General features: G+C 46.1%; 1 protein-coding gene across 6 annotated transcripts in view; it reads right to left on the bottom strand.

Moving 5' to 3' along the window:
* Positions 1–1,185: 1,185 nt before the first annotated feature.
* FAR1 (fatty acyl-CoA reductase 1) overlaps positions 1,186–27,591 on the bottom strand; it is a 47,413-nt gene continuing 21,007 nt past the window's right edge. For 2 of the 6 annotated variants that reach the window (XM_072118650.1, XM_072118655.1), the window contains exons 4-12: positions 24,482–24,661; positions 20,037–20,214; positions 18,890–18,934; positions 17,417–17,544; positions 17,263–17,330; positions 14,284–14,455; positions 6,726–6,855; positions 5,603–5,730; positions 1,186–4,754 (exon numbers count right to left, since the gene is read on the bottom strand). In XM_072118650.1, the coding sequence (XP_071974751.1) occupies positions 4,592–4,754; positions 5,603–5,730; positions 6,726–6,855; positions 14,284–14,455; positions 17,263–17,330; positions 17,417–17,544; positions 18,890–18,934; positions 20,037–20,214; positions 24,482–24,661 (1,192 nt within the window). In that variant the 3' untranslated portion in view covers positions 1,186–4,591. Of the gene's footprint in view, positions 4,755–5,602; positions 5,731–6,725; positions 6,856–12,330; positions 12,503–14,283; positions 14,456–17,262; positions 17,331–17,416; positions 17,545–18,889; positions 18,935–20,036; positions 20,215–24,481; positions 24,662–27,591 lie in introns of those variants that run through there. The other 4 variants (XM_072118652.1, XM_072118654.1, XM_072118653.1 and 1 more) reach the window with 4 other exon arrangements.

Below are 27,591 nucleotides of genomic sequence, written 5' to 3' on the forward strand. Positions count from 1 at the left end.
TATACAGACGCATCCCTGCAGGGTGCAGACCCTGTACTTCTCATCACACACAAAATTATGGATGGGGAGGGGGGCAACTTCTGCAGCAAATCAAGTGCAAAGTGGATGTTCAACTACAACTCCCAGCGTGGCTGGAGACCACTGCATGAGCTTAAGCTTTAAGAGAACCTTACCCCATTAAACCAGCAGCCCCTCAGGTAAGAGATGAAATGTCCCTACTAAAATTTTATGTGAAATCTCACCCCATCTCCTCCAAAGTCATGTGCAAATGAGCAGAGAAGAGTCATATTTTTCATGAGACGAGTCAAATTTAGAGGTTGCAGTCAGAGCGTCACTTAAGAAGCATCTATAGCACTTAGCAACTTGCTGGTGTCATAGTAAAGATATGAATCTCATCTTCAAGATCCCATCTAGAGCTACAGAACCGGAGATACAGGCACTAAATGCTGCGGATAAAAATTCAATCCCTGTCTTTTATTACCCGCCTGTATTTCTGGTTCTGTAGCTCACATAACCATAATCCTGATGCGATCTGAAAGAGTGGATTCTTACCGTTAATAGGACACCATGTAATATTATAGGTGCTACAGAGCCGAAAATGGAGTCATTCCAGATGCCCCCCATCTTTGGCTCTGTAGCACCTATAATATTACATGGTGTGATCTAAAAGAGGAGATTCTTATCTTTAATATGACATCAGGATTGTGGTTCTGTGAGCTACAGAACCCGAGATACAGACAGGTAATAAAAGGTGGGAATTTTTATCCACAGCTCACATTTGCAGCCTGTATCTCCAGTTCTGTTGATCTAGCTGGGATCTGAAAGATGGAGATTCATATCTTTAATAAGACATCAGCAAGTTGCTAGGTACTATAGAGGCTTCTTAATTCAATGCTATCTCTAAATTTGACTCATCTCAGGAAAAATATGACTCTTCTCTGTTCATTTGCACATGACTTTGGGCGAGATTTCACATAAAAGGGGGATTCTAGAAAGGACATTTCATCTCCTACCTGAGGGGGCTGCTAGATTAATGGGGTAAAATCTGCTGACAGGTTCCCTTTAAACTATAACACGGAATTGCAGCAGCATTCAGCTGTAGTATATTCCCCATCCTCCATGCTTTACACTGCAGCGCGATTTATTCAGACAGGAGCAAAAGAAGGAAAACAAAAACCAAAGATATGTCACAAAAAGTCATAATTTATTTCTGTTTTTTTTTTTTGTTTTTTTAGTAGCCGTCCACAGTCTCTCACGCTGGAGCGTGGTCCTGGACCCCGGGCGGCCGTACACAAGGATTAGAGACTATACAATTCTGAAAATAACAAAAAAAATAGCAATGACATTTGATGTATTATTGAAAACGGCTCGAGCTCCGACACAGAAAATCACTCACGGGTTTCCCTCCGAGTTATATCCACACCTACAGGAGGTGCCCGGCGGATGGAAGAGGATAGCACGATATTGGGAGGGGGGGAGGGGGGGGGTCATCGATTAAGGTTAAAGGTTCTGCAGCGGGTGATGGGGGCACTTATATCATCACAGCACGAGGCTTTCCAATCCAGGGAGATCATACAGGTCACACTTTACTGCTCTGCTGCAATCCCCCAGAGCGGTTACAGAAAAAGAGAGGCTTAAAGGGGTTGTCCATAATTTGTGAAATATTACCGTTCTCAATAGATTGAGTCTGATATTGGCTTGAATGGAGATGCAATACCAGACAAAGCTTAAAGGGGTGTTCTGGGTTACACTTATTGATAGTCTATAGAAGGAAGAGTACCTAAAAACATACTGGAGGGGGTCTGCCGCCAAGCACCCACCGGCGCCGTCTACTACCTTTCCAATCTGATTTCGAGGACCAATTCTATGGATGTGTGGTAGCGTGGAAAAACGTCTAAGGAGATCAGTGGAGCCAACACTGGGAACCGTTATTTTCCCAACCCAACAATTCCCTTAAAGGGGATGTCCCTTAATCAACACAGTATAGTTACTGTATTCAGATTCCCAAGGGTCCCACGACTGGAACCTGAAATGATAAATGTGGAGCCTGTGCCCCGCTGCTTGGTCACGCACACAGACGTGAGGCACGGGACCACCCCTTGTGATTGGTGGGGGAGTGGGACAATCCCTTTAAGCCGTGAACATTTCCGTCTTTCTCTCTTGGACGTGGCTAAATAACACGTGAAATACAAAAGAATAAAGCACCAGAATCTGCAGCTTACAATGTGGACAATGTAACAGATACATCATGGCCGCCTCTACCCCCTGTGCCTGAAGGCAAGTCCCCGATTACTTCCTACGGAGGTGCATCCATAATACCACTGGATACATAGCAATGTGTGGCTATGATGCTTCACCTCCACAGAAGACCACGGGGCTCACCTTTACCCTGGGGAAACCAATCTGATCCCAGGACATTAAAAGGGGTTTAGCCACAGGACACTGGGGGTCCTCGCAATCAAAAAACTGGGACCTACAAATCCTTAATGTGCCCTATGTAACGGGACACTTTACAGTGTTCCCATATCATTCTTGTGTAGGAGACTGGAAAGAGCGCCACTCTTATGGCTGTATGGAGTATTGCAGCTGCATGTCATCAAACAGGACAGGAGTGGTGCGGTCCAGTCTCATAAAACCCCTTTTACTCCTCTTGTTAGTCCGAGACCACTGTGTATATGGCAGTTTTGCATGTGTACGGAAAATCCTACACGTGTAGTTACCAGGGTTGTGAGTGTAGAAGGGTTATCCCACCATTACATGACCATTACTTACATTATACAGCGCCACCTGGTGTTCAAAGTGTATAACAACGTGCATGACCACCAAGTAGCTATGGACGCACGTGCTCAGTCACTCCCTGCACAGGAAAAGGAGCAAAGCAAAGTGGGAGATTTCTTAGTGGGATAACCCATATATAAACATGGCTGGCTAGAGGGAGGGAAATGCCTTTAAGACTTTATCCGAACACGTATCACAATATAACGGATGGCAAAGACAGAAAAAGAACGAGGTTAAACGAGTCTGTAACCAATTAAAAAAAAAAAAAAAAAAAACACGTACATGAAGGCAGGACCATCCCCAGCCCTGGAGGGGAGGAGGTGATCACAGCAACCGCATTCTCATCATACAATCACTACAAAGTTATAGAAAAGGGAAAAAAAAAAAAACAGGCGTGACCAGGCCGTGATGAGAGCGCTCAGTGGTTCGCACACAGATACAGATCACTCGCCATTAATCGCAGACCCCCAGGTGCATAATAAAAAATATTAAAAAAAACAAAAACTAAAAAACCTTCAGAACCCATTCAAATCGTTTGGTTAAATTGATGCAGTGCAAAAAAAAAATTGATATAGGAGGAGGGTGGAGGCTACACATGGAAGTGTGCAAAAAGTAAAATAAATAAAGTTACATAACAAAAGTAAAAAATAAAAAAAAATCTAAATTAGAGGATGTGTAAAAGTAGGAGGAGGATGAAGAGAAGAAGAGGAGGGGCAGCTAAACCTCAGAGCCAATGACAGCTCGGAGCGGGGGAGGTCTAAGTATTCCCCATAATAGAACAATCCTGACGCGTCTTTGCCAAAAATCTCATTACTGTGTCATTCCCATCACCCATGTGCAACAGTCGGGACACACCCTATTGACAAGGAGAAAACCACACCCACTTCTCAACTTATTCATACACTTAGCAGGAACAGAGGCAGGACACACCCTAATGACAAGGCAAAAAACCACACCCACTTGTCAACTTATTCATACACTTTCAGGAGGAACAAAAGATGCTCCAAATTGTTATATTATGAGGTCTATTAAAAGGAGCAGTTAAAAAGGGGGTCTTGTGGGTCCACAACCCCTCCCAAACCCAAAACAACGTAGTGTGGAGGACTTTATTAGAAGCACAAACACAAGGTTATGGCCCAAATCTTACAAAGCAACGTAGAGGTGATCAATTTTTATTTGTTTTTTTTTTCGGCATATGCAAGTGCAATGGAAGCGGGTCCCACTTGCCTACAGAAGATTTTTTTTTTTTTTCAACCGTAACAATAACTGCTCCACCTCTGCTGCACTTGACGGCTAATTTGCATATTCATAGAAAATGAGATTATCTACCAGTTGCTTAAACACTTTGTGGCCACAAATATCAGTTTCTGCTCCTATTAGAGACCCCCACACTGCGTTATCATTGGTTTAGGGGGTTTTTTAGACCACAAAGCCTCCCCTTTTAAATCCTGTCTGCGCTCTACCTAGTTTTAGCCGCAGGCCCCACCTGTAAACCCACGTGTTACAGAACCTTTGCACCTACCAGCGCCCAACGCAAGCTGCTTTGGTCATCGGGCATGGCACATACCTGTGTGTTAAAGGGATGCGATAGGTTGTGAGGTCATATTAAGAATTTGGGTGTTAGAAGAGGGAAGAGCTCTGCCCACTGCTGGCCGGACCTGGCGTGTGCGGTCTCGTACTAAGGTACACTTGTATAGAAATGATAGGAGGCTGGACACGACATGAACAGAACACGGGTCGGGTTATACAGAGTCTGTGCAGTTTGCCGCTGTGTGCATAGATGTCCAATATGACTTTGTTGTGTCCAGTGTCTTCAATATCTCATGGTGCTGGATGCCCGGAAGTAAGACAGGAACTTGAAACACAGACTAACCACAAAGTACCAGATGTTCCTCGCCATTTGCGACCGTGCGATGAAGACGCGCCAGATGAGGACCACCAGGATGGTGTTGAATCCGTAGCGGATGTTCCTCAACCTGGAAGAGGAGAAACAACGTGGGAGATTAACGGAGGAATTCTTAACCGTAGATCCCAATATTCATCACGTGATCATTGAGCCAAGTGTGCACGGGTGTACGGGTGGTAGACTGCACAGAGCCAAGTGTGCACGGGTGGTAGACTGCACAGAGCCACAGGTGCACGTGTGTACGGGTAGTAGACTGCACAGAGCCACAGGTGCACGTGTGTACGGGTAGTAGACTGCATAGAGCCACGGGTGCACGTGTGTACGGGTAGTAGACTGCACAGAGCCACGGGTGCACACGTGTACGGGTAGTAGACTGCACAGAGCCACGGGTGCACACGTGTACGGGTAGTAGACTGCACAGAGCCACGGGTGCACACGTGTACGGGTAGTAGACTGCACAGAGCCACAGGTGCACGTGTGTACGGGTAGTAGACTGCATAGAGCCACGGGTGCACGTGTGTACGGGTAGTAGACTGCATAGAGCCACGGGTGCACGTGTGTACGGGTAGTAGACTGCATAGAGCCACGGGTGCAGGTGTGTACGGGTAGTAGACTGCATAGAGCCACGGGTGCACGTGTGTACGGGTAGTAGACTGCATAGAGCCACGGGTGCAGGTGTGTACGGGTAGTAGACTGCATAGAGCCACGGGTGCACGTGTGTACGGGTAGTAGACTGCATAGAGCCACGGGTGCACGTGTATGGGTAGTAGACTGCATAGAGCCACGGGTGCACGTGTACGGGTAGTAGACCACATAGAGCCAAGTTTGCAAGTGTAATGTGTAGCAGACTGCATAGAGCCAAATTGCCACAACGTTTACCAAAATTATTTGGCGTAGCATAATGAACCTGCTACGTACTTGTTTAAGTGCTTCCTGGCTGCGGGGAGGCCGGACATTTCTTCGTTGAGAACATATTTTTTCGTTCCCATACAGTAGTTCTCCATGTATTCTGCCCAATGCAGCTGCCGGACATCAAAGTTAAACACCTGCATGGGGAAAAAAACCCCCAAAAAGATGTAATTGAAACCTACCAACACCTGGAACCAGGTCCATGTACATTTCTGGTGGTACATGCAAAACCATCAGCGCAGCAGCAAACAGTTATAAAGTTCCATGTGGAAAATGCTGTTTTAAAGGGGAGGCCGACTGCAAGGTTCAGCGTCTCTCAATGATCCCTTTAATAAAGTTTATTGTTCATTGAAGAATAAAAGGGATAGTTTCATAGGTATGAAATGTCTTTTCTACAATTCCCACTTTTATGTGAAATCTTACCCAACCTGTGGGGGCTGGTAGTTAAATTGGGAGTAAAATCTAGTGATGGGTTCCCTTAAAAGAGCAAAACGGGTCATGGCAGTTCCACAAACGTCACAGCTCCATATACTATATAGTGGGCTGCAATGGTACTGCGGTTCTCTCTCATTCACTTGAAAGGGGTTTTCCCACAAAGTCAACAGGATAGGGCCAAACTTGCTGATCAGTGGGGTCTCAGTGCAGAGACCCCAACAGATCCCGAAAATGAGGACCCCCTCGTCGCTCCGTCAGACTAATGGAGCAGACGGCCACACATGACCGTTCTGCTCCATTAAGGTCTATGGAGCTGATGGAAATTGACGAGCACAGCGCTCACAGATCTCCGCCAGATCCATTAGTTTTATGGAGCGACGAGGGGTCCTAGTTTTCGTGATCTGTGGGGGTCTCTGCACTGAGACCCCACTGATCAGCAAGTTAGGGCCACAGGATAGGGCCTAAGCTTTCTTTGTGGGAAAACTCCTTCAAATGGGAGAGCGATGCGGGAGCATCATAGGCCACTGAATGATGTATGGCCTGTGCTCCTTATAGAGCTGTAGATTAGAGAGGGCAACGGAAGTAGGACCCCACATACCGGATATTGATGATGCATCCCAAAAAATGAGGCACGAACCCACATTGATACCTTATCCATTGATACATTGGGTAAGTGTTCTATAGAAGTGGCGCTCACCTTCTTGTCATCGGGGTTGAGCTGGTTCATTAACATATTGGTGTTCTCATTACTCCACACCCAGGAGTTACTCGTGAAATACTCCAGCAACATCATGGCTTTATGGAGGCGAGTGATGGTCTTCATCATCCTTAACCAAGGGAAGAGTCAAAAGATGATTAGTGCCCCCCCATAATGTCATCTATCCTATAGGGAGGGGGGGGAAGAGGTAGAGCCTCAAAGCCCAAGAAATTCTGCCTGCAAAGTTGTGTTTTGAAGCTTTATTAATAGTCACCGAACCCAAATAAGTCCATAAAACCAAAAACCCCAAGATAAGCATAAAAGAAAAGAGCGATACACTGCAGCAAAAACACAACTGTGCAGGGGGAATCGTTCAGATTGGGCTCCAGTACATCAAATAAAAATGACACGTTTCCTCCACTTAAGGGAAGGTTTTAATTTGCAAATGTAATGGAAAAATAAATAAAGTAGGACAGACGGACAGGGAATAGAGAGAGCGCGGGATTACGGCAGCTTGGATCGGGACACACGTTGCTAAGCTGTGGACGCGCTGTACTGTGTGGTGCAGCTGTTACCATGAAGAGCTGAGGATTTGGGTTTTTTGCAGCTGTGTGTACTGGGGACGGTGGTTCTAGTATAGTGCCAGTATGGATAGTATAATGGAGGCTCGAACACTCTATGGGCCTGTATATACTTTGATTTACTTCTTTTCCATCTAAATGACCGTACGTCCTAGTTCCAGGAGAGACCTGGAGTTAGAAGACAGGGTCTCGCTTGGCTTCCAGTAGCAGCTCCACTCTTGTTTATAGGTTATGTCGGGGTATTGCAGCTTCTCCTTACACAATAATGATTCAGAGTACGAATGCAAGGGCTCACTTCTAATTCTGGGGTAAAGGGGTTACAGAGGATGGGGCTGCACCCAGGCTTTTGTTCCCTGTGAATTGTGGTTCTACAAATTTTTGGGTTCTACGGTGTGAAGATTGATAGTATTATGGGCCTGCAAAAAACTTCAATTTACTTCTTTTCAATCTACTTATCAGATGTCAGATTTAAAGGGATGACCTGGAAATAGAAGACAGGGTCTTGCTTGGTGTCCAGTAGCAGCTCCACTTTTTGTTTATAGGTTATGTTGGGTATTGCAGCTGCTCCATAGACAATGATTCAGAACTTTTGAGGCTCTTTGCTAATTTTGGGCTGAAAAGGATGAAGTTGCACCAAGTTTCTGATCTATGGATGTAGCTTGACCTTGTTTTAGCCTTTCTATAGGGTATGAATGGGACAACAACATCACTGCTTGCCCTCCGTACCTCCATTCTCATCACTGGTGGGGGTCCTAGTGGTTGCAACTGTACCTATCCGATACTGTTTGGCAACAACTCTAGTATGACTTCTAACTGTGCACCCCTATAGCATACCCCCTGGAGATGGGGGCGGGGGGGAACTATTAAGTAGAAGATGTCCAGCTTCCAGGTAACATCCATAGAAGCAATCCTCTCTATGATTAGACATCTGGCTGATTAAGGAACCCGGCAGTTAGTTTTTGGGCTCCTGACACGTCCTTCCTGCGGGAGATTTAATGGCGTGTAGGGGATTTATCTGCGGCCGGGAGGAAAGTGGATATTGATAATAAAGCACTTAACCTAAATGCCTTTCTGTTCCAGGAGATTGCAAAGAAACGTGTTACAAGATCTCTTGGCAGCTAATGCATCAAAAACCAGGAGCGGAAATTGAGGGTTTTCTAAATACATTTGTTTCCAGACCACTCGAAGAAACAAGACAAAAACCATTAGTGAGAAATAGAAAAATTACATTACATTTCTCAGCGGATTCTACCGATTCTGGTGACACGTGGCCGGCAATAGAGGGAGCTGAAGAGCTGACAACGTACTGTGTAACTGTATACACATGTATGCAAGCAGGTGCCCTCTAGTGGTGGCAGAAGACGGCTAGAATGTCATGATTTAGCATGGTCCATGCAGGGAATTTGGACAAGAGCTCTAAGCCATATACAGCAATTTCAAGAACGTTTGGAAGGGTTTATTTGTGTAATTTTGGGTTGGGTCTGGCTCTGCTAGGTAAAAAATACAAACTAGAATGTAACCATAGAGATTTGATGGGACGGCAACACTACCCCATTCAACTTCATAAGAGCAGAGCTGCAATACCAGACATGATCCTTGGACAAGGGGGGCGCCCTTTCTGGTCATGTTTGGCCAATCCTGCATAGATGTATGGTAGAGTTAACACAAATGCAGAGGGAATATTAAGCATGTAAGGGGTAAGTGGTTCTGGGGAGTGAAGGGTGGGGGGTAGTTGTTTAGGGTTAGCAAAACTTTACAATAAAACTCCACTTTTGTAAAGCGGTACAACATTTCACAAGGCAAATCTGAGGAACCTTCGGTGCCCCCTCCACAGGGTCTCCGAAACTGGTATATTGCTCCTAGAGCTATACGTTCCCAAGATGAGGAAGGAAGATAAAAAAAACCGGGAGCTAGGAGTAACTGCCCCTCTTAGTAGTTGTCCTGGAAGGACTATAGAGAGCCGATCTGTAGGGGGTTAGGGGAATTCTCTTGATCATAAAGTGCAGGGAGGCAGATGGCTCCATGCTACATATAGTGGTCAGAAGCTGTAACTACAGTCGCGGCTCTCAAAAGTACTTCTACAGGACTTGAGTTTGTAGTGATTGCTTCTGGTTACAACATGGAGCAGAGAGTCTAGTGCTTCGACTCCCTTTTAAGTTGGGCCTGACCAGGGGGCGGGTGCAAGTGTCGACCGACCATAGGTCAAGGATTGATCAATAACAATTTGGTTTCTTGGACAACTCCTTTAAGGTTTTGACTATTCTGAAAGAGGGACAGTATGGTAGGGTCCTTGCATATATGTTTTATTAAAAAGAGCCTTCTGAACTAGAAGAAGAGGTGGACCACAAAGTGTCTGGGATCTGCACCGATCATTATCCAGGGGTCCAGTTTCCCTGCAGCACTCCCGCAGGACAAATGATGCATTACACGCTGCCATTCAAAGTCAAAAGGGAAAAGGCAAGGTGCTTTAGAGTGGAGACGGCATATTGTGGCCGTTGCAGGTTCTTTTTGAGCTTTCCAGCGTGAAATGTTGTCAAAAGTGGAGCTTTTCCTTGAAGGCAGCTGAGCCGCTTTCTTGGCCTACGTGAACTTTTGAAGCCTGCAGGAGTCTCCTTACTTGGGGGCCTCTAATACTGCATCTAGTAAGCTGCTAAGTTAGAAGAATTTGCAACTTGGAGCAAACTGCTTATTCCTGCGGCGTCGTATTACCTCACCGTGACCCAATTACCGACCGAGCCCTTACAGCGGCGAAAGAGAAGGGAGAAAGGAGTTAACAGGAGGAAAGAAAGAAGAGGCCAACTCCAGGCAATGAATCAACTCCTGTCTGGAAGGCTTAGGCAGGGGGATCTATAAAGGAGGATGCTAATCTTTAAGGAAGCAGAGGTAGTGAACTAGGCTTGTGGCGAGATGAGGGACATCATTAGGATGGAATACGTGACCCTCCAAGACGTCATGGTACATTACAAAGAGATGACAAGTGAATATAATAAATGCATATAAAAAAACAACAATAATACAATTGATGTAAAATAAAAAAAGTAGCAGCTGCAGCAGCGATCCACCACTACAAACCCAAGAAAGATGGTCAGCCATGATATATTTATGGGATCGCACAATTCAATGCATCTGGGGGGTTGTTAAACAAGTCATTTTACGTCAAAAAAAAAATATAAAAATGGCTGAAACACCATAATAAATGTTAATAATAATAAAGCATTCAGAAGGATTGCACAGAAGGCAGCATTGACTGCAAACTTTTCATATCGGCAACAAGTGTAATGCAGAGAAACGTGACAGGCTTGATGGCAACAGAAGCAACAGACGGGAGGATTAGCCGCTTACGTTGGTTTTCTAGGTGAACAAAAGGGTTCGGGTTCGCTGCGCCTCTGAATGGTTTCGGAGGCTATAAAACAAAGCGAGGCAGGCAACCAGGATGAAGAACGCAAAAAAATAAAAATAAATGATGGTGATGGTCTGGGTCTAGGACTCACAAGACTTCCAACTTCATGAGCCACATGTAGCTGACGTGTGCCGGGGGTTATTATCTGCACTCTACCGAAGAGGAGACCTCCCAGGGGTGTCTGATCTGGGTCAGTCTCTTCTCCAGTAGGTCAGTCTCAGCACCTCTTGTGGATGAACCAGGGGGGGTGAAGAGGTCGGGTTCAATGCCCTACAATGCAGGACGCCACCAGGCGAGCTACTGTGTGACATAAGAGTCTGGTGCTCGGTGGCGGACGCAGTGTATGGAAGGGGAACCTTATCCGGTGTATTTCAACACACTGCATAAAATATGTCGTTTTGCTCCATCAGACAGTGTGGCTCAGATTAATGAGATAAAAAAAGTGAAGTCACAGAATATGGAAGAAAGAAAAGAAAAGAAAGAGAAAAGAAAAAAACTAAGAAAAAAAAAAAAAAAAAAAAAGAGACATCGAGTCCAGGTGGGCAAGCAAATCAGAGAAATTGAGATGGAGAGTGGGTAGGTGGGCAAGCAAGACAGACAGACATTAAGAGAATAGATGGGGAAGCAAGCAAGAAAAATGGAAAGAGCGGAAACGGAGAAAGAGTGCAGGCTGGCGGGCAAGCAAGCCAGAGAAATTGAGAGACAAAGCGAGCTGGCAGGCAAGCAAGCAAGCAAGCCAGAGAAATTGAGAGAGCATAGGCTGGTGGGCAGAAAGCATGCCAGAGATATTGCGAGAGCACAAGTTGGTAAGCAAGCAAGCTAAAGACATTGAGAAAAAGCGCGGGCTGGTGGGCAAGCCAGAGACATTTAGAAAGAGCGCGGGCTGGTGGGCAAGCAAGCAAGCTAAAGACATTGAAATAGGGCGGGCTGGTAGGCAAGCAAGCTAGAGATGTTGAAAGAGCGCGGGCTGGTGGGCAAGCAAGCAAGCCAGAGACATTTAGAAAGAGTGCGGGCTGGTGGGCAAGCAAACAAGCTAGAGACATTGAAATAGGGCAGGCTGGTGGGCAAGCAAGCTAGAGACGTTGAAATAGGGCGGGCTGGTAGGCAAGCAAGCTAGAGACGTTGAAAGAGCGCGGGCTGGTGGGCAAGCAAGCAAGCCAGAGACATTGAGAGAGCATGCAAGCTGGAGAAAGAGCGCAAGCCAGCCAGAGACAGAGACTAGAAGTGAAAGAAAGAGCAGTCAAAGAAGGGAGAGCACAAGCAAAAGAAAGCGCAGATGAGAAGGCAAAGAGGAGAACAGGATGGAGAAAGTGTGAGCATAGATGAGAGCGAGCAAAAAAGTGAGAACAAAAGCAAGAAGGAGGTAGACAGACAAGAAAGCGCCATACACATCATGAGAGACTATGAGCTGTATGTAACCCGAGTCTAGATGAGGACACAGACACATGAGAAGATGCAGAGAAGAAATGGGGAGAAAAATGAAAGTGTAGAACAACCCTTCGAGGCCAGCGCGCTATTGGCTTGCTACAAAAATTTGACATTTTTGCCATTGAGCCTGCGTCTCCTCAGCATGCCTTCACCAGGTAGCAGCACCTCCTAGTTTGTTTTAATGCGACCTCCTTACCAGGGTTTCTGACCTGTCAACCTGAGAATAGCATCATACAACAGTGCGGGTACTATATGACTGACAGCCGTCCAGTAATGATGCAAAAGGGGGTTGTTTCGGAGGTTTACATTGGGGCGCCTGAGGGCCTGTTCTAAAGGATTCATCTTGAAGGAAACATTTACATAATATTCTGTAGGAGAAATAAGGATCAGATGCAGTGAGAACACGTAGACAGTCTGGGACTAAACACAGTAGTCATACAATGATGCATTACAAGGACGCCTCCATAAAGGGGGACCCCGCGGCCTCAAGATGAAAGCCTCCTTCAACTCCAACGCACTTACCTTCTCCGTCACATGGGAAAACGCCATGTACAAGTAATTCAACTGCGAACATTACCAGATCTTTCCTGGCGCCACTCGGCGGGTGTGCGGGTAACACCAGTCATTACTAAACATGGGCTATGACCTAAGTGCTACCCATTACAGGAAATGTGTCAGAAGTTTAACCATACAAAAGCCATAGCCAGTGTTAGGCACTGGCCCTGGAGAGATGTGTAATAGAAGCAGCGGGACTGTGATAAATGTATGTCTATTCCAGGATTGTGGCTGGATTCAGAGCACAAGATCTCTCCACTGTACTGCTACACAAGCCCCTCTCCCTGAGTAATTGCTGTTGTATTCAAACAGAAGCTGCTCAAGCAGAGGGGAGGAGCAATACAGTGACGAGATCTCACACACCAGTGCACAAGAGTGCTTTGAATCCAGCTACAATACTGAACATGTTGGTGCGCTAGTATGCAAGATCTCTTCACTGTATTGCTACAAAACCCATGCTCCTGCATTAGCAGCTTCTGTTTGAATACTACAGCAGTTACTAAGTGGGGAAGGGGCTTGTGCAGCATTGCAGCATTACACTAGTGCAGCAGAGTAGAGCAGGATTGTAGCTGGATTCAGAGCACTCTTGTGCAACATTTCTTCACTGTCCTTCGGCATAGCCCCTCCCACCCAAGTTTCTGCTGTAGTATGCAAACAGAAGCTGCGACAGCAGAAGGGAGCTTCTGTATAAATACTACAGCTTGTGACCACCAGTGCACTAAGTCCAGCTACAATATGTGAATATAAAACCTTATTTCCCAGTACTGCTGCTACAAACACCCCATGTATGATTACATTTGTGTGCCGATCCCTTTGAAGTGCACATGTCTGTCTCGTGTCTGTTCTCCGGCACTCCTGTCTATTCTAGTTAATGTTCGTACTTCCTGTTCCGCTCCTCTGTTATGCCTCCTGGAAATACCTGTCACACCTTCCCAGAAGGTGTGTGCTGCACTGTACGGCCTCCTACAAGATAACGTGATAACTCAGAAAGAAGGACATTTATCGTAAAATGACCCATAACCCATCTTGTAGGTGAAGCCAGAATTTTTTTTAAGGGGGAAAGAGAAGGGGGAATAGGAATAGGTCTTAAAGGATAACGAAACACTTGTGACTTGGTGTTACCTGCGCACCTGACGAATGGGGAGTAACAAGAACCTGACATAGAAGAAAAATGGACAAGAATTAAAATAGACTTTCATTTTTAGGCTCGCAGGTACGTTCCCTTTTACGTACAGGCTGCTTACAGGCGGAGGACAATTTAGTGGATCAACATAAATTTACAAACGGCACAGCGCCCCCTATGCTTACAGCAAACAACCCACTTATGAATTTCAGCCCTTAGGCACCTACAACCCCCCCATATTATAAAGGAGACCCCCTAGGATGTCATTAATGAGTTATGTTGATCCAGAAAAAACGTCACTCAGCCGGTAAGGGGTCCGATTGTCAGTCTACCATCCAAAAAAAAAACGATTAGTACAGGGTTAGGTGGACGCATGCTTCAGGGTTTAGCAGACGGCCCCAATTCGTAGTCAGTCAATGGCGCGGCGACATGTAAGAGGAACAGAAAAACCACAGAGCTATCCACCATTACCTTGGGCTTCTTCCAGTAATCCTGAGGTAGAGATCATACAGGAATGCTGGGGCCTTATGGCTTACAGCAATCCAATAGTGATATAATAGGTGATTGGAGGTTAGATTTACATTGGGCCGTCTGAAGGCCTGTTCGAGAGGATTCCTCTTGAAAGTGGAAATTACATGGTATTCTAAGAAAGAAAAGTTGTTCAATCGCTTAACCATGTAACGAAAGGCAACAAAAAAAATTAAAAAAAAAATCATCAATAAAAAAACATCACAAGGAGGGAGCATGCCAAGTCTGCTGGCTACCGGGACACTGGGCAACACTTCCTGCCATGACTACTGGGGCCCAATCAAGGACGGATTATTGGCATAGCCATCCATCCAATCCATCCGGGTTACTCTTTACTCCTAATTTATTTTTTTCTGTTCCTCTTAAACCTTTTCCCGCTATTTTCTCTTAAAATCAGAACATTTTCCTCTAAAAAAAAAAAAATTTAAATAAAAAAAATAAAGTAAAAAAAAAAAAAGAAAAATTTTTTCTTAGGGGAAAATGTTTTGAAAAATGTAAAAAAAAATAAATAAATAAGATAAAATTGATTAAAAAAAAATCAGATGCATCACTTCCCGGTGAATAATTCAAATTGTGTACAGGTAAAATTAATCCAAAATTTCAGCTTGTGCCACCGTTTGTGAAAATTATTTTGGAATTTTTTTTTTTTTTTTAAATTACAAATTGTGCAAACAAATTTTTTTTTTTTCTCTTCTATACAACTCAAAAAGTCTACTTTAAAAATGGACAATATAAATATCCATAATATAAAAACATCCATATATTGCAAACACATTTGAGTTCTTGACACCTAGTAAAACGGATACTTCAAGGGGTTGTCCCACCACCTACACTTACTTCCTATACGATCAGCAGGGGGATAAGTGTCACATTACTGGGGGGTCTGTCTGCGTAGATATTCAGCAATCACTACAGAAGGAGCGATATCCCTCTTATGTATCAGGTTTGTTCCTTCTATGGAGTTCCCAAGACACGACCTCCGTAGAAGGGCTGAGGATGCGCAGCACCGCACCACTTACTGGGGACTTTCTCTTCTGCATTCTCAGCATTACTGACGGCCGCAGTGATCAGTCCCCCGGCAATGTGACACTCCCCCCCCCACCCCACTTTGTCCTGTGTATAGGACATAAGCAATTCGTGGGAGAAAACCCCTTTATTTGAAGACGTCAAAAATATACATTTTCTTAAGGACGCGTCTGCTTTGAAAATACATGGGCTAAAACGTTAAGTATTAAGTGGGCGATTCCACCCACACGGTTCCAAAACTTTCCAGATCCATAGGTGATTGGAGGGGGTACTACAGCTGCACCCTCGAAAGCCGACCACTCCGACACTCCTGGCGCCATGGCAAGTCATCCCTGGGTAGCTTTCCGCCAGCAGCGCCCTCTAGAGAGCCACCGCCAGCACAATCCACTCCACTTATCAGTACAAGAGCCGTGTACCCCAACCAATGCCCCAAACTACATAAACCAACAGTGCGGATGATAAGAGTAAACTGTGTAATATACTTTAATGCTTTATTTCTTTCCCCACCTTTCTTCCAGTTTTTACCCAGGTATAGGTTTCAGCTTTGTTCCTTTACTCAAACATACAGATAAGGAGAAGCTGGAAATGTTCTAATGACTTAACTCCTTACAGACAGTCACGGGATAGTCAAGATCTCCTTACGGACCTCAACTATCAAGTGAAAGGTTTTTAAGCTATTGAAAAAGTTTAGTCTTATTATCTGCCCAAGGTGGACAGATCTCAGAAGGTTTCAGATGCACTGCTCACTACAGGAGAAAGCAGCAAGAAAAAGATGGTACAGGGAAGATGCTACACTTTATAGAAAAACACTCACAGATCCAGGCACCGTGACTGTGGTAATCTTATTACATTGGTTATCCATGGCCTCCGTCCTTCTAACTTTTATAATTATACTAATGAGCCTGAGCCACTACCCCCCCCCCCCAAACTAACACCACTGTGTGCTTAGGGAGAAAGGGAGGGCAAGACAGTGTAACGGCCTGTAAAGCCAGAGAATGGAGGGGCTCTGATATCGGCCAATCAGAGCCCTTCTGCCGCATTTGCATAATCTTTCAAGTTGATGTTAGAAGGAAGGAGGCCATGGATAAGAAATATAAGAAGGTCATCACAGAAACAGTGCTCCCCCCCCCCCCCCGATTATCAGGATTTTGTTGCTAGATTCCCTTTAATGTAGTATATTACACAGCTTACCGTAACCGCCAGCGCAAATTAGATTCAGAAATGAATAAAATTTGCTTCAAAGATTTATATACTCTTTAAGGGCTTATTCACACTGCCGTTGGGGGGGGAGGGAGGGTTGTGACCTGGTCGCATAATTTGCATCCAGATCACAGCTCCCATAGACTTCTATATCTACGTGGTGCGTCACCACATCGTGACCAAGAGGGGCGCTCACTCGTCTTCCTATGGAGGGATCCAGGATCCAGGTGTGTAACCTATTAGCCCAGGTACCTTCAATCCAGAGGCACAATTAAAAGCACGGTGACACTTTGTAGCCAACCCAAAAATCAATGCGACTGAGGTTTGACAAGTGGTCAGGTGTCTGGAGACTCACCGTGCACAAAATACATCTAATATAATTGACATCTAAAAGAAAAAAAAAATTAAATAAAAAAAATTAAAAAAAAAAAAATATGGCTTCATTCCTGCTCATAACTATATCCAAGGAATGCAAAACTCCTGGAAAAATACATGCCGAGCTCAAATAAGCTAAAAAAAAAAAAAATTAAAAAAATAATAATAAAAAAAATTAAAAATTGGTTAGCACATTAAGCAGTGCATCCCCAGACTATCCGCTGCCCTGCAAAAAAATAAAAATAAAAACCAGCTGCGGAACTGCTCTACGTCACTACCCTGACAGCCGTGATTACAGGGAATATACAGAGGGGCTCATACCGACTTCACCCCAGTGGAAGGGATTGGTTCCTCCTGTCGTACAGTTGTACACGAGGATATTTTTGGGCCTGCAATGAAGAAACGGAGAAAAGTTGCGTCAGTGGGCGGAGCCTGGCCTGCGCCGTCAGGACTATGGACAGTGAAGCCGTGTCACCTGCTGTACCTATTCACTCCGGAGTACCAGGCCGCTGCCACCGTAGTGTTCACCACCACGTCCACGGGGATGAGGTCGGCCACGGCGTTGTTGGAGGCTCGCATTGTGCGCAGGATTCCCTTCCCTGCCTGGAAGAACATGAAAAAATAACAAAACACAATCTGAGCAAAGGGATCGATAATCGACTTTACACAGTCCTGAAGCATCTGGTAATGTACATGATTTACTACAGACAGAATCATCATGCTAATTGTCCCCGGGGAAGGATCAGTCACTGTAAAAGACAAGCTGACTTAAAGGGGATGTGCCGTGATGTATTCTCCATCCACAGGATATGGGGAGAAAAAAAAAAAAAAAAATGTCTGATCTGTGGAGGACTGACTGCTGGGACCAGCCCTGATCAAGAGAATGACCCCCATTCTCATGATGAGAGCTTCTAGCAGCACCTATTACCTGTGCCTGGTGTCTAACGTAAGCAATGATATATAAGGGTGCACAAGTGATGTTAGGTTCATCTATAGATTTGTATTTGGGATGTCCCAATTGTAGGCTCCTACCCACCCGTGGAGAGGCTCCTACCCACCCGTGGAGAGGCTCCTACCCACCCGTGGAGAGGCTCCTACCCACCCGTGGAGAGGCTCCTACCCACCCGTGGAGAGGCTCCTACCCACCCGTGGAGAGGCTCCTACCCACCCGTGGAGAGGCTCCTACCCACCCGTGGAGAGGCTCCTACCCACCCGTGGAGAGGCTCCTACCCACCCGTGGAGAGGCTCCTACCCACCCGTGGAGAGGCTCCTACCCACCCGTGGAGAGGCTCCTACCCACCCGTGGAGAGGCTCCTACCCACCCGTGGAGAGGCTCCTACCCACCCGTGGAGAGGCTCCTACCCACCCGTGGAGAGGCTCCTACCCCATTTAGTTCTCTGTTGCAAGGACACGTTGGGCATATACCCAACAAATCCATACAACAGAAGGCAGGGACGTATCCCACTGTATACCTATACAGAGAGATACATTGTCCGGTTCCATACCCTCCTCATCAAAGAGTGAACAACCGGCATCGGCGAGTGATTGACTGCTGGTGATGTTCGGGACGTTTCCCCCAGTGATGTCACTGCCCTTATATGGACAGTGACATCACTGGGAATCTCCCAGAGCATATGCTCAGCAGAGCCCGGGGGTGGATGCAATACAGTTGAATCCGTCCCCCTTAGGCTATTATGACCCCCGCTGAGCAGGACAGAAAGAAGCAGCTTGCAACATCTGGCCTGTGTTTTATACGTATACTGTGCGGATGGAGGCAAAAAGGACGCCTCTGTCTGATAATATACGCTGGACGTGAATGTAGTCTGCCCCGAACAACAGCAGGTGGTCCAGATCAGGCAGGAGGGAATTAGACATGCTCAATACTTCGTTCTCATAAAAGGTAGATGTGTATAGGCCGGGGGTGCAAATTAAAGGATGATCTACTTACAGCTATGAAAAGGCCACTGGGACCATTGAAATTGTCGATCCAGCCCTATGGAGAAGAAATAAGACGTAAGTTTTGTGTTCTCCATTGCTTGACACAAATGTGTTACTAGAACCAAAGAACAAATGAAAAAAAATGTCTCTAGGATCTGCGCTCCAAATAATGGACCATCCCATGCAGTTACGGTTCTGCTCCAGGAATAAAGTCACATTGTAGGTCTCCAAGACTTCCGACATCAGCTGATCGGTGGGGGGGGTCACAACCCAACCAATCCCATCGTGATCATTAACCTGGAAAATCCCTTTAAAATTTTTGAAAAAGCCTCAATTTGAGCAACACCTCCTCTGTATACAGAAGACACGCGCCGTGCCCTTAGGCCAGAATCCGATTCTCAGGCACAAACAAACAATTACTTTTTGTCGAGTCTGGTTACATAATCCGTCATCTGGTTCTCATTGTTTAAGACTTTTTGGCATCAGTTCCTAAAAAGCGTAAACTTATTAACACTTATCGACTATTTACAGGAGAGGATTCTGATCACTAGTGGTCCAAACGCTCCATCGGGACTGCAAGTCCCCGGCCAGCGCTCCAATCATCTCTAATGGACTACAGGTACTACCCCAAAAAGTCTCAGTGAGTGAAGCACAAGGAGCGGCGCCCTTTTTGGAGCTCCAGACAACCCCATTAAATCAGATAACATGAAACAATATATACAACCCGGCCATGAAATCCACCTAGAACCCTGCATTATTACCAAGGATCATATGGACCCCCAACATTCACATCTATAGGATCCATAGTGTCTGGAGAGAAGAGCAAAAAGTCTTCAAATCCCCCCCCCATATCAGATGGTTTCATATATGAAGACAACAGAAATAGCGCAGCTATAAGACACTAAAATACACCGCGTGTGCCTAGTGTCCACACAGGAATCTCACTTTATGGTCGCCCATATAAAGCTGCACAAACATTTTTAGATGGATTACAAAAAAACCAAGAAAAAAAAAACAAAAAAAACAACCTGAAGTGGCCTTGAGGGTAGAGAAAAACGTACAGAAAGTCAATGATTCACGAGACTAACCATTCGCCCTTCGTACACGCACTCAGTCTTAGGAGGCGCGAGGGTTAATCCCGGGATTGTCTCACTTACAGGAAAGGGCTCCTTCCAGCTGGCGCCGACGATGGACGGCCTGACGATGGCGATGTTCAGTTTACTGCCTTCCTGCTGCACCACGTATTCTGCCAGGGCTTTCGTGTAGGTGTACGTGTTCGGCCGGTCTCCTATGAGTTTCGGGGTGATGTCGTTCACCAGGCCGTCGTCCATCCACCTGCAAAGTAAGAAATACTCAGGGTTAGACAAATCCAACACAGACAGGTCAGGAGGGGAGTTCTTGATTAATAGGGGTCCAAAAACCTGGAACCTTCAGAGATCGCAAAACGGAGGGAACCAACAAATAACTTGAATAGATCACAGTGACTTATACATGACCTGCACAGCAAAGGGGACTGGAGTCTTGAGGCACATCCCCTTTAAATAGATATTCCAGCAATTTAAAGGTTAACGGATCGTGAGATAAGCGTCTGGTGGGAGCGGCTCCATTATCGGAGATACCCATCAATCATAAAACCAGAAGACTGCGGATAGTTACACTGACACAGCCTGCAACACCCACCATTTACCATATATACTCGAGTATAAGCCTAGTTTTTCAGCACACACAAAAAAAAAATGTGCTGAAAAACCACACTCTGCTTATACTCGAGTAAAAGAAATCTATATCAAAACTCACCTTTCCGGCTTCTCCCGCTGCTGGCTATATACTGGGGCAGAGGGTTGGCTATACACTGGGGGATATAGGCTGTCAGGTGCTCGCTATATACTATGGGGCATTGTCCAGCAGGCTGTATACTGGGGAGGCTGTGACCAATGTATTTCCCACCCTCGGCTTATACTCGAGTCAATAGGTTTTCCCAGGTTTTTGTGGTAAAATTAGGGGCCTCGGCTTATACTTGGATGGGCTTATACTCGAGTATATACAAAAACCCAAAAACGTACGATTCCTGCAGATCCAATAGGATCATCGGTTAAAGGGGGTCCCCCTGGACTTATGTCAGATCAGTCAAGGTCCGATTCATGGCCCCCACGCAGACTGACCTCATATAGTCGGCCTAGTTGGGTCTGATGCAGACTGGCGTGTACACACCTACTTACCTCTACATGAACTTCATTCTCTTTATACAAAGCAGAATATAAAAAAAAAAAAAATCTGAGCCTGGATCCATCCAGTTCCACAAGAATGTCAATCCCCCAAGACTTATTAACCCAATTAAAGCAGGAGAATATTGCAAAACCCCAAAGCAACAATGTAACAAGTGAATAGACTTATCCTGTAGGTCAAGAAATGAGGACTCGGCCCCTTTATCTCTAGTCTGCGTCAAGGACTTGGTGGTCCCCTCCTCACCGGCTTTGGTCTGGAACAAAAATTGGACCTCACCTATATGCGGTTTGGGAACCGTTGCTTGTCCCAAGTTTGTCATCTCCTATCCACAGTATAGGGGACACCACACTAATGTGTGAGGGTCTGACAAGTGGGACCCCCAGTGATCAAGAGAATGGGGGTCCCGTTATCTCTAGATGATGGAGGCAGGGTGAGCACGTGTCCCACATCTACATTCCATGTTGAGTTTTGGAAGTTGCTGAGCACAGAGGGAACCTCCTGCAACCCAAGACTAAAATGGGAGTGAAATAACCCAGCGCTGTGCTCTGCCATTTCCAACACTCTTATAGAATTAAAGTGGAGGGGCAGGAAACTTTCTTGGTCTGCCACAGGAAATGACAATCTGATATGTGAGGGTCTGGGACCCCTAGCGATCAGGAAAATCAGGATCCTGTTATCTCCTGGGGGATATCTCCTGGGGGATAACTATGCCGTCCAGTTCAGTCTATAACTTATATATAACCTGTTACTAGTTACAACCCTGTTACTATGTCTATAAACAACCGGAAGCCACAAGACAACCCTCATGTTTAGATCTCGCTAAGCAAACACCATGGAGAACACACACCCTGAGACATCAGACGCCATTATGTAGCGTCACCTTCTACATGCAGAATAAAGGTCAATGAAGGGCTGGGCCCAGAGTGACGGCCGGGGTCCTCCAAGCGAAAAAATGCCGAAATACTAGTTCTAGCCTCAAAGCCGCAGAATACAATGGCCCCAAGGACAAGTACAGTGACTGCAGAGTGACCCAGGCTTTATGTAATGACTCCTAATCCTCATAACTGAAGACATCTGAAGAATATTTGTCTTGTTTTATGCGGTTCCTCTGTTATTCCTGCTAAAAAGTAACTAAATTTTAGATTTCAATCATCAATGTTATTTAAGGTTACATTAAAAGAGTGATCGGACCCCAGGGGTGAGCTGTATTCGACTTTTTTAATTCAATATCTGCTTCTGTAAATTTTAGACTGAAGGGGGGTGGGGGGTCTGACACCCAGCACCCCCACTGATCAATAACTTTCAGCAGCTGAAAAAAAACCAGAGAAGGGACCAGGACGCAGACAGCCCCATAAAACAGTACACTGGTCAGACCAGGTTACTACAGGTCAGCTGCAATTCATCAGAACAGGAACCAAGCTGCAGGGACTCCGTTCAGCCACTATGAGAACGGAGCAGTCTTCTTCGAGTCCCATTCCCCATTAATCATGTCCTAGGAAATATGAAAGAAGCTTCCAAATGCCAACAAGGTCCCCGAAATCAGAATTGGGACTGTATAGAATGGAGATAATTTAAAGGGCATCTACCACCAGGATGAAAAGCTGTATGCAAATGAGTCTGAGGGGCTCCAGGCTCCATTAATCACTATGGAACCTAGAGCCCCTCAGGCTCATTTGCATACAGTCCTTCACCCTGGTGGTAGATACCCTTTAATCTGATGAGGACACACGGAGTATAAAACTGACCAGCGATCATTAGTATAGGCCATCAATGTCTAATGAGGGATGGTCAGACCCCAGGGACCCCAGCTGAGCCAAGAATAAAAGGGAATGTAGCAGCTGGTTCTGCCAGACAGTGGGCGACCTCTGTGCCAGGAGGGATTACAAAGGAATAAAACAAATCCCAGTGATGGGGCCTGTATTTGGGATGTGCATTTGGCACTGGATGGTGCAGTGCGTGATCTCCGGCGCTGCGCGCTCTGCCCGCTGTCACACACTTATTTATATACTTGCCTACAGCTATGCGGGGCGAGCGGAGCAGTAATTATAGAAGGGCTTGGCCCTGCCCGTTAGCTTCTCACCCATCAGCAGTCTCCAAATTCATTCCCCTCTGGCACTGAGAGAAGGAGCCAAGTAATTCTCAGCGTGCAATTACCTTGAAGAGTCACCTTTGTTCCCGTCATAAAAAGCCCTCGGTGAAAATGATACGAGGGGGCAGATTTTTCCAGCTAGACTGGTATTGTAGCAGCAGGGCAACGCCAATTTAAAGTGAACCGCACCAACACTGGTGCATTACACAAGGTATTAACATCGATCCTCTTACAGTGCCGTCACACGTACCTCTAGCGTACAGGGCCGGACCTCGGCCCCATTGCATATGCGTTTCTATGCAAATGAAAGCAAACGGTAACCAGAACCGGTTGTTTTAAAGAGGACCTGTCACCCATAATCACAGCATTAGGAGCCGCTTACTAAAGTAAGCAGCTCCTAGGACCTAGTGCTTGAACAAACGCCGCAGTGTTAGAGTGATAGCGTTACCGGAACACTGCGGCGGGGTACAGTGTAATTGTCGGACCGTTCACAAAGTGGTCCGATGTGTTCATGAGGGGGCGGTCCGAGGCGCTGCCTCTTTCCCAGACTGCCCTGCTCACTCCATAGGCCGCCGGTGACTGCCGCTCGTCATGCAACAGCCACCACCCCTAACCCCGCCCCCTAATGAATACACCGGACAGCTTTTTGAGCATTCTGACGATTACATTGTACTCCGCCGCAGTGTTTGATTGCGTTACCAGAGGTTTCCGGTAACGCTATCCTAACACTGCGGCGTTTGTTCAAGCACTAGGAGCTGCTTACTTATGTGAGCAGCTCCGGCTCCTAGTGCCGGAATTATGGGTAACAGGTCCTCTTTAATACAAGACACTGAGTTCAGGCTACCGATTGCTAGCGTTTCCATAGAATATGCGATTGGGCCGAGTCTCGCCCGCCGTAGGCTAGCGCTGCATTTGCAAATGCAGAGCTTGCAGTATGCGTGACTGCACCCTTAAAGGAATTTGTCATCCGTGTCGATCATGCAGAGTTTTAGGCCCTTACACATGTGCGAGCGGTGGCTGGAACCTCCGGCCCGAGCACTGACAACTAGAACCAATCTGAGCGGAGTTTAGTTCTGGTTGTTCAACATTGAAACCCAACAATACAGTCAGCACATGTGTAAGGGGCCTTAGATACAGGCCCTGGAGAGATGTGTAACCAAACCTTTGTGCATTATAAGTAGCAGCAGGACTGTGAAATATAGATTTATATTCCAGGCTAGAGGCGTGTCCTCACACTGCTGCGTTACGTACTGAACTGCTACACTGATTCACATAATAATCGCTTACTCTAAGGACTCTATGAGCTTCCTCGGGTCCACCGGAGGGGGATACACGACTTCCTCAATATGCTTCCGGTTGCAGTTGGCGTAGGCGGTGGATACGTGAATGAAAACCTCCAGTTTCTTCATTCTCTGGGCCAAATGTACCATCTGCCGCGTCGCGATAACGTTAAGCTGCATGGCGTCACTAAAATTGTAAACAAAAAAAAAAAAATTCATGTCAGTTCAGACACGTCTTGTCTGGTGAATATGGCGCGGCACATTTTACATTTTATTAGGTGGCGCTTAGCAGGAAAGGGGCGTAAATTTGCACCAGTAAAGTTAAACATTTTGGTGCACAATAAGCCAAACAAAAAGTTCTATGATGTTATAACAAAGTTGACATAAATTTTAGATCTCCATGAAATCGGCCACCTGTGCAACAATAAGTGTAATTAGCATATTGAAAGAAACTATGTCAATTAAGTTATCCAGTGGTCCGATGGGTGGTTCTGGGCTAGAGGCCTGCCTGTTATATCCCTGGTCATGTGATATAACGAGCCATGCACCTGTGTGACATCACATGACGAGGGATATAACGAGCTGTGCACCTGTGTGACATCACATGACCAGGGATATAATGAGCCGTGCACCTGTGTGACATCACATGACCAGGGACAGAACGAGCCGTGCACCTGTGTGACATCACATGACCAGGGATATAACGAGCCGTGCACCTGTGTGACATCACATGACCAGGGATATAACGAGCTGTGCACCTGTGTGACATCACATGACCATGGATATAACAAGCCATGCACCTGTGTGACATCACATGACCAGGGATATAACGAGCAGTGCACCTGTGTGCCATCACATGACCAGGGACAGAACGAGCCGTGCACCTGTGTGCACCATCACATGACCAGGGACAGAACGAGCCATGCACCTGTGTGACATCACATGACCAGGGACATAACTAGCCGTGCACCTGTGTGACATCACGTGACCAGGGACTGGCATGTCTACACATGAAGTAACAATGAAGCTTGCAATAGAAGGACAGCAAGCAGAGATCTAGGATTCTAGTGAGAAATTGACACACACAGGAAAATTGTAGAGCTTAAGTTACACAAATATTATGCACTGCAGGTGGACAACCCCTTTAAAATTTATAGTGACCCGTAAGATCGTTAAAAGGGGCCAAGACAACAATATAGCAATTAAAGACCCTCCCCAATAACTGAAGAGGTGTAAGAGTCAAATCTTATGTCATATATGAAGCATCAGATCACAAAGGGAACTCATTGCCAGCCAACATATTATCAGGCGAGCCTCTGCCACCAGCATCTGCCCCCTCCCCTGGTCTCCTGTGTTAGTCTATGATCGGCCTATTTATATTTTTCCCCATTCCTGGGGATCAGAGCAGCAGCAATGTCATGGCGCGGGCTGCGTGACCTGCCTGTAAGCAGCTGCTGCCAAGCGCTGATCTAATCTCTGCTAAATGTTACGCCGCTAAAAACTCTGCTTCCCCTTTTGCCCGTTAAATCGGGTTCATCTGGGTTTTATGTGTATGCAGGACAAATGGCGGGACCATTGTGCGAAACTATACACGAAACTCACACCGGAAGGTGGGGATCATGTGCCGCATACAGAAGCTGCAGCAGTGGGTAAGGGATGACTGTGGTGCCACCGGCTTCCTCCACCCGGGCAGAGGACAGGAACGCTGGCAGGCGGAGAGGAGACCGACAGATGGATGGAGATATCCGTGACGCGTATGGCTGTATGTGGAGACGCTGGCCAATATCTGCATGAAGCTTACACAGCATGTGTTTTCTGCTAGGCCGTCTTAAAGGGAACCAGTCACCAGATTTTACTCCATTAAACTAGCAGCCCACTAAATTCGGGTAGAAAATGTCTTTTCTATTCCCTCGCATGTGAAATCACACCCATCCACCAATTTTTAAAAAAAATACCCCGATGCCATCTGACATTGAGCAGAGAAGAGTCAGATTTGCCTGCAATAAGGTTGCAGAGAGGATTGTCACTTCAAATGCCCCTACCATCAGTTCTATAGCGCCTAGAATCAAGCTGCTGGTGTCATATCAAAGAGAAGGAATCTGATGCGTTTCTGATCTACAGATCAAGAGACAGAGCATTAAATAGACAGGAAGTGGATCTTTATCTGCAGCTCACATTCTAACTAGGTATTTGACCCTCTATAACTCTGGTCCTGTAAATTACAGAACCACAAACCTGATGTCTTACTAAAGATCGAAAGCTCATCTTTCAGACCACATCAGCAGCACATATCTAGGTGCTATAGAGCTGAAGATAGGGGCGTCTGAATAGACTCTCCTCCTGCAGCCTCTAAACTTGACGCATCTGAGGCAAAATATGACTTTATAGGAGATTTTTTAATATGTAAACAGGTGGGATTTCACATAAAAAGGAGAATTCTAGAAAGAAATTCTAGACAAGGTATCCCTCTCCCTGATGGCGCTGGTATTTTAATGGGGTAAAATCTGGAGACAGGTTCCATTTAATACAGAAAATTGTGTCTCATCTTGGCAAGAGGGAAATAGTTGGGCTCAGGGTTAGCATCGTGGCACATGAACAGGCCAACCATTCAGATCCAACCTGTAGGGGGTCAAGATACTAAACCACATTTTTTAGCGGTTCCAGAGAGCAGCCATTGTGTAGTGGCCGTTCCCAGGTCCGCTAGGCTGAGCTCCTATTAAAGGGAACCTACCACCACAAATCTACCTATAAAAAGGTAAAATCGGGTGGTAGGTGGATCGATAGGACGTGAGGATAGCCGTTTGAAGGGCCAGTCCTCACGTCCCCGCACTTTTTTGGTAACTTTTGGCACATATGTAAATTTTCTTATGCGGCTACTGGGGCGCCGCAGTAGCCTCTTTTCTCCTCCTACTCACAAACTTCATTCGACGATCCTGCCGTCGCTCCTGTGCAGAACAGCAGGCCCGCCCTGTGCAGCTTCGGAGCAGTGACCGCGCATACGCAGACGGCAGGATCATCGGACGAAGATGGTGAGTAGGAGGAGAAAAGAGGCTACCGGGGCGTGGAGGAGCCGCCCTGTATAACCTCAGTTGCGGCTACTCCACGCCCCAGTAGCCG

Source organism: Engystomops pustulosus, chromosome 7 (genome assembly GCF_040894005.1).
Source record: "Engystomops pustulosus chromosome 7, aEngPut4.maternal, whole genome shotgun sequence".
NCBI classification, from domain to species: domain Eukaryota; kingdom Metazoa; phylum Chordata; class Amphibia; order Anura; family Leptodactylidae; genus Engystomops; species Engystomops pustulosus.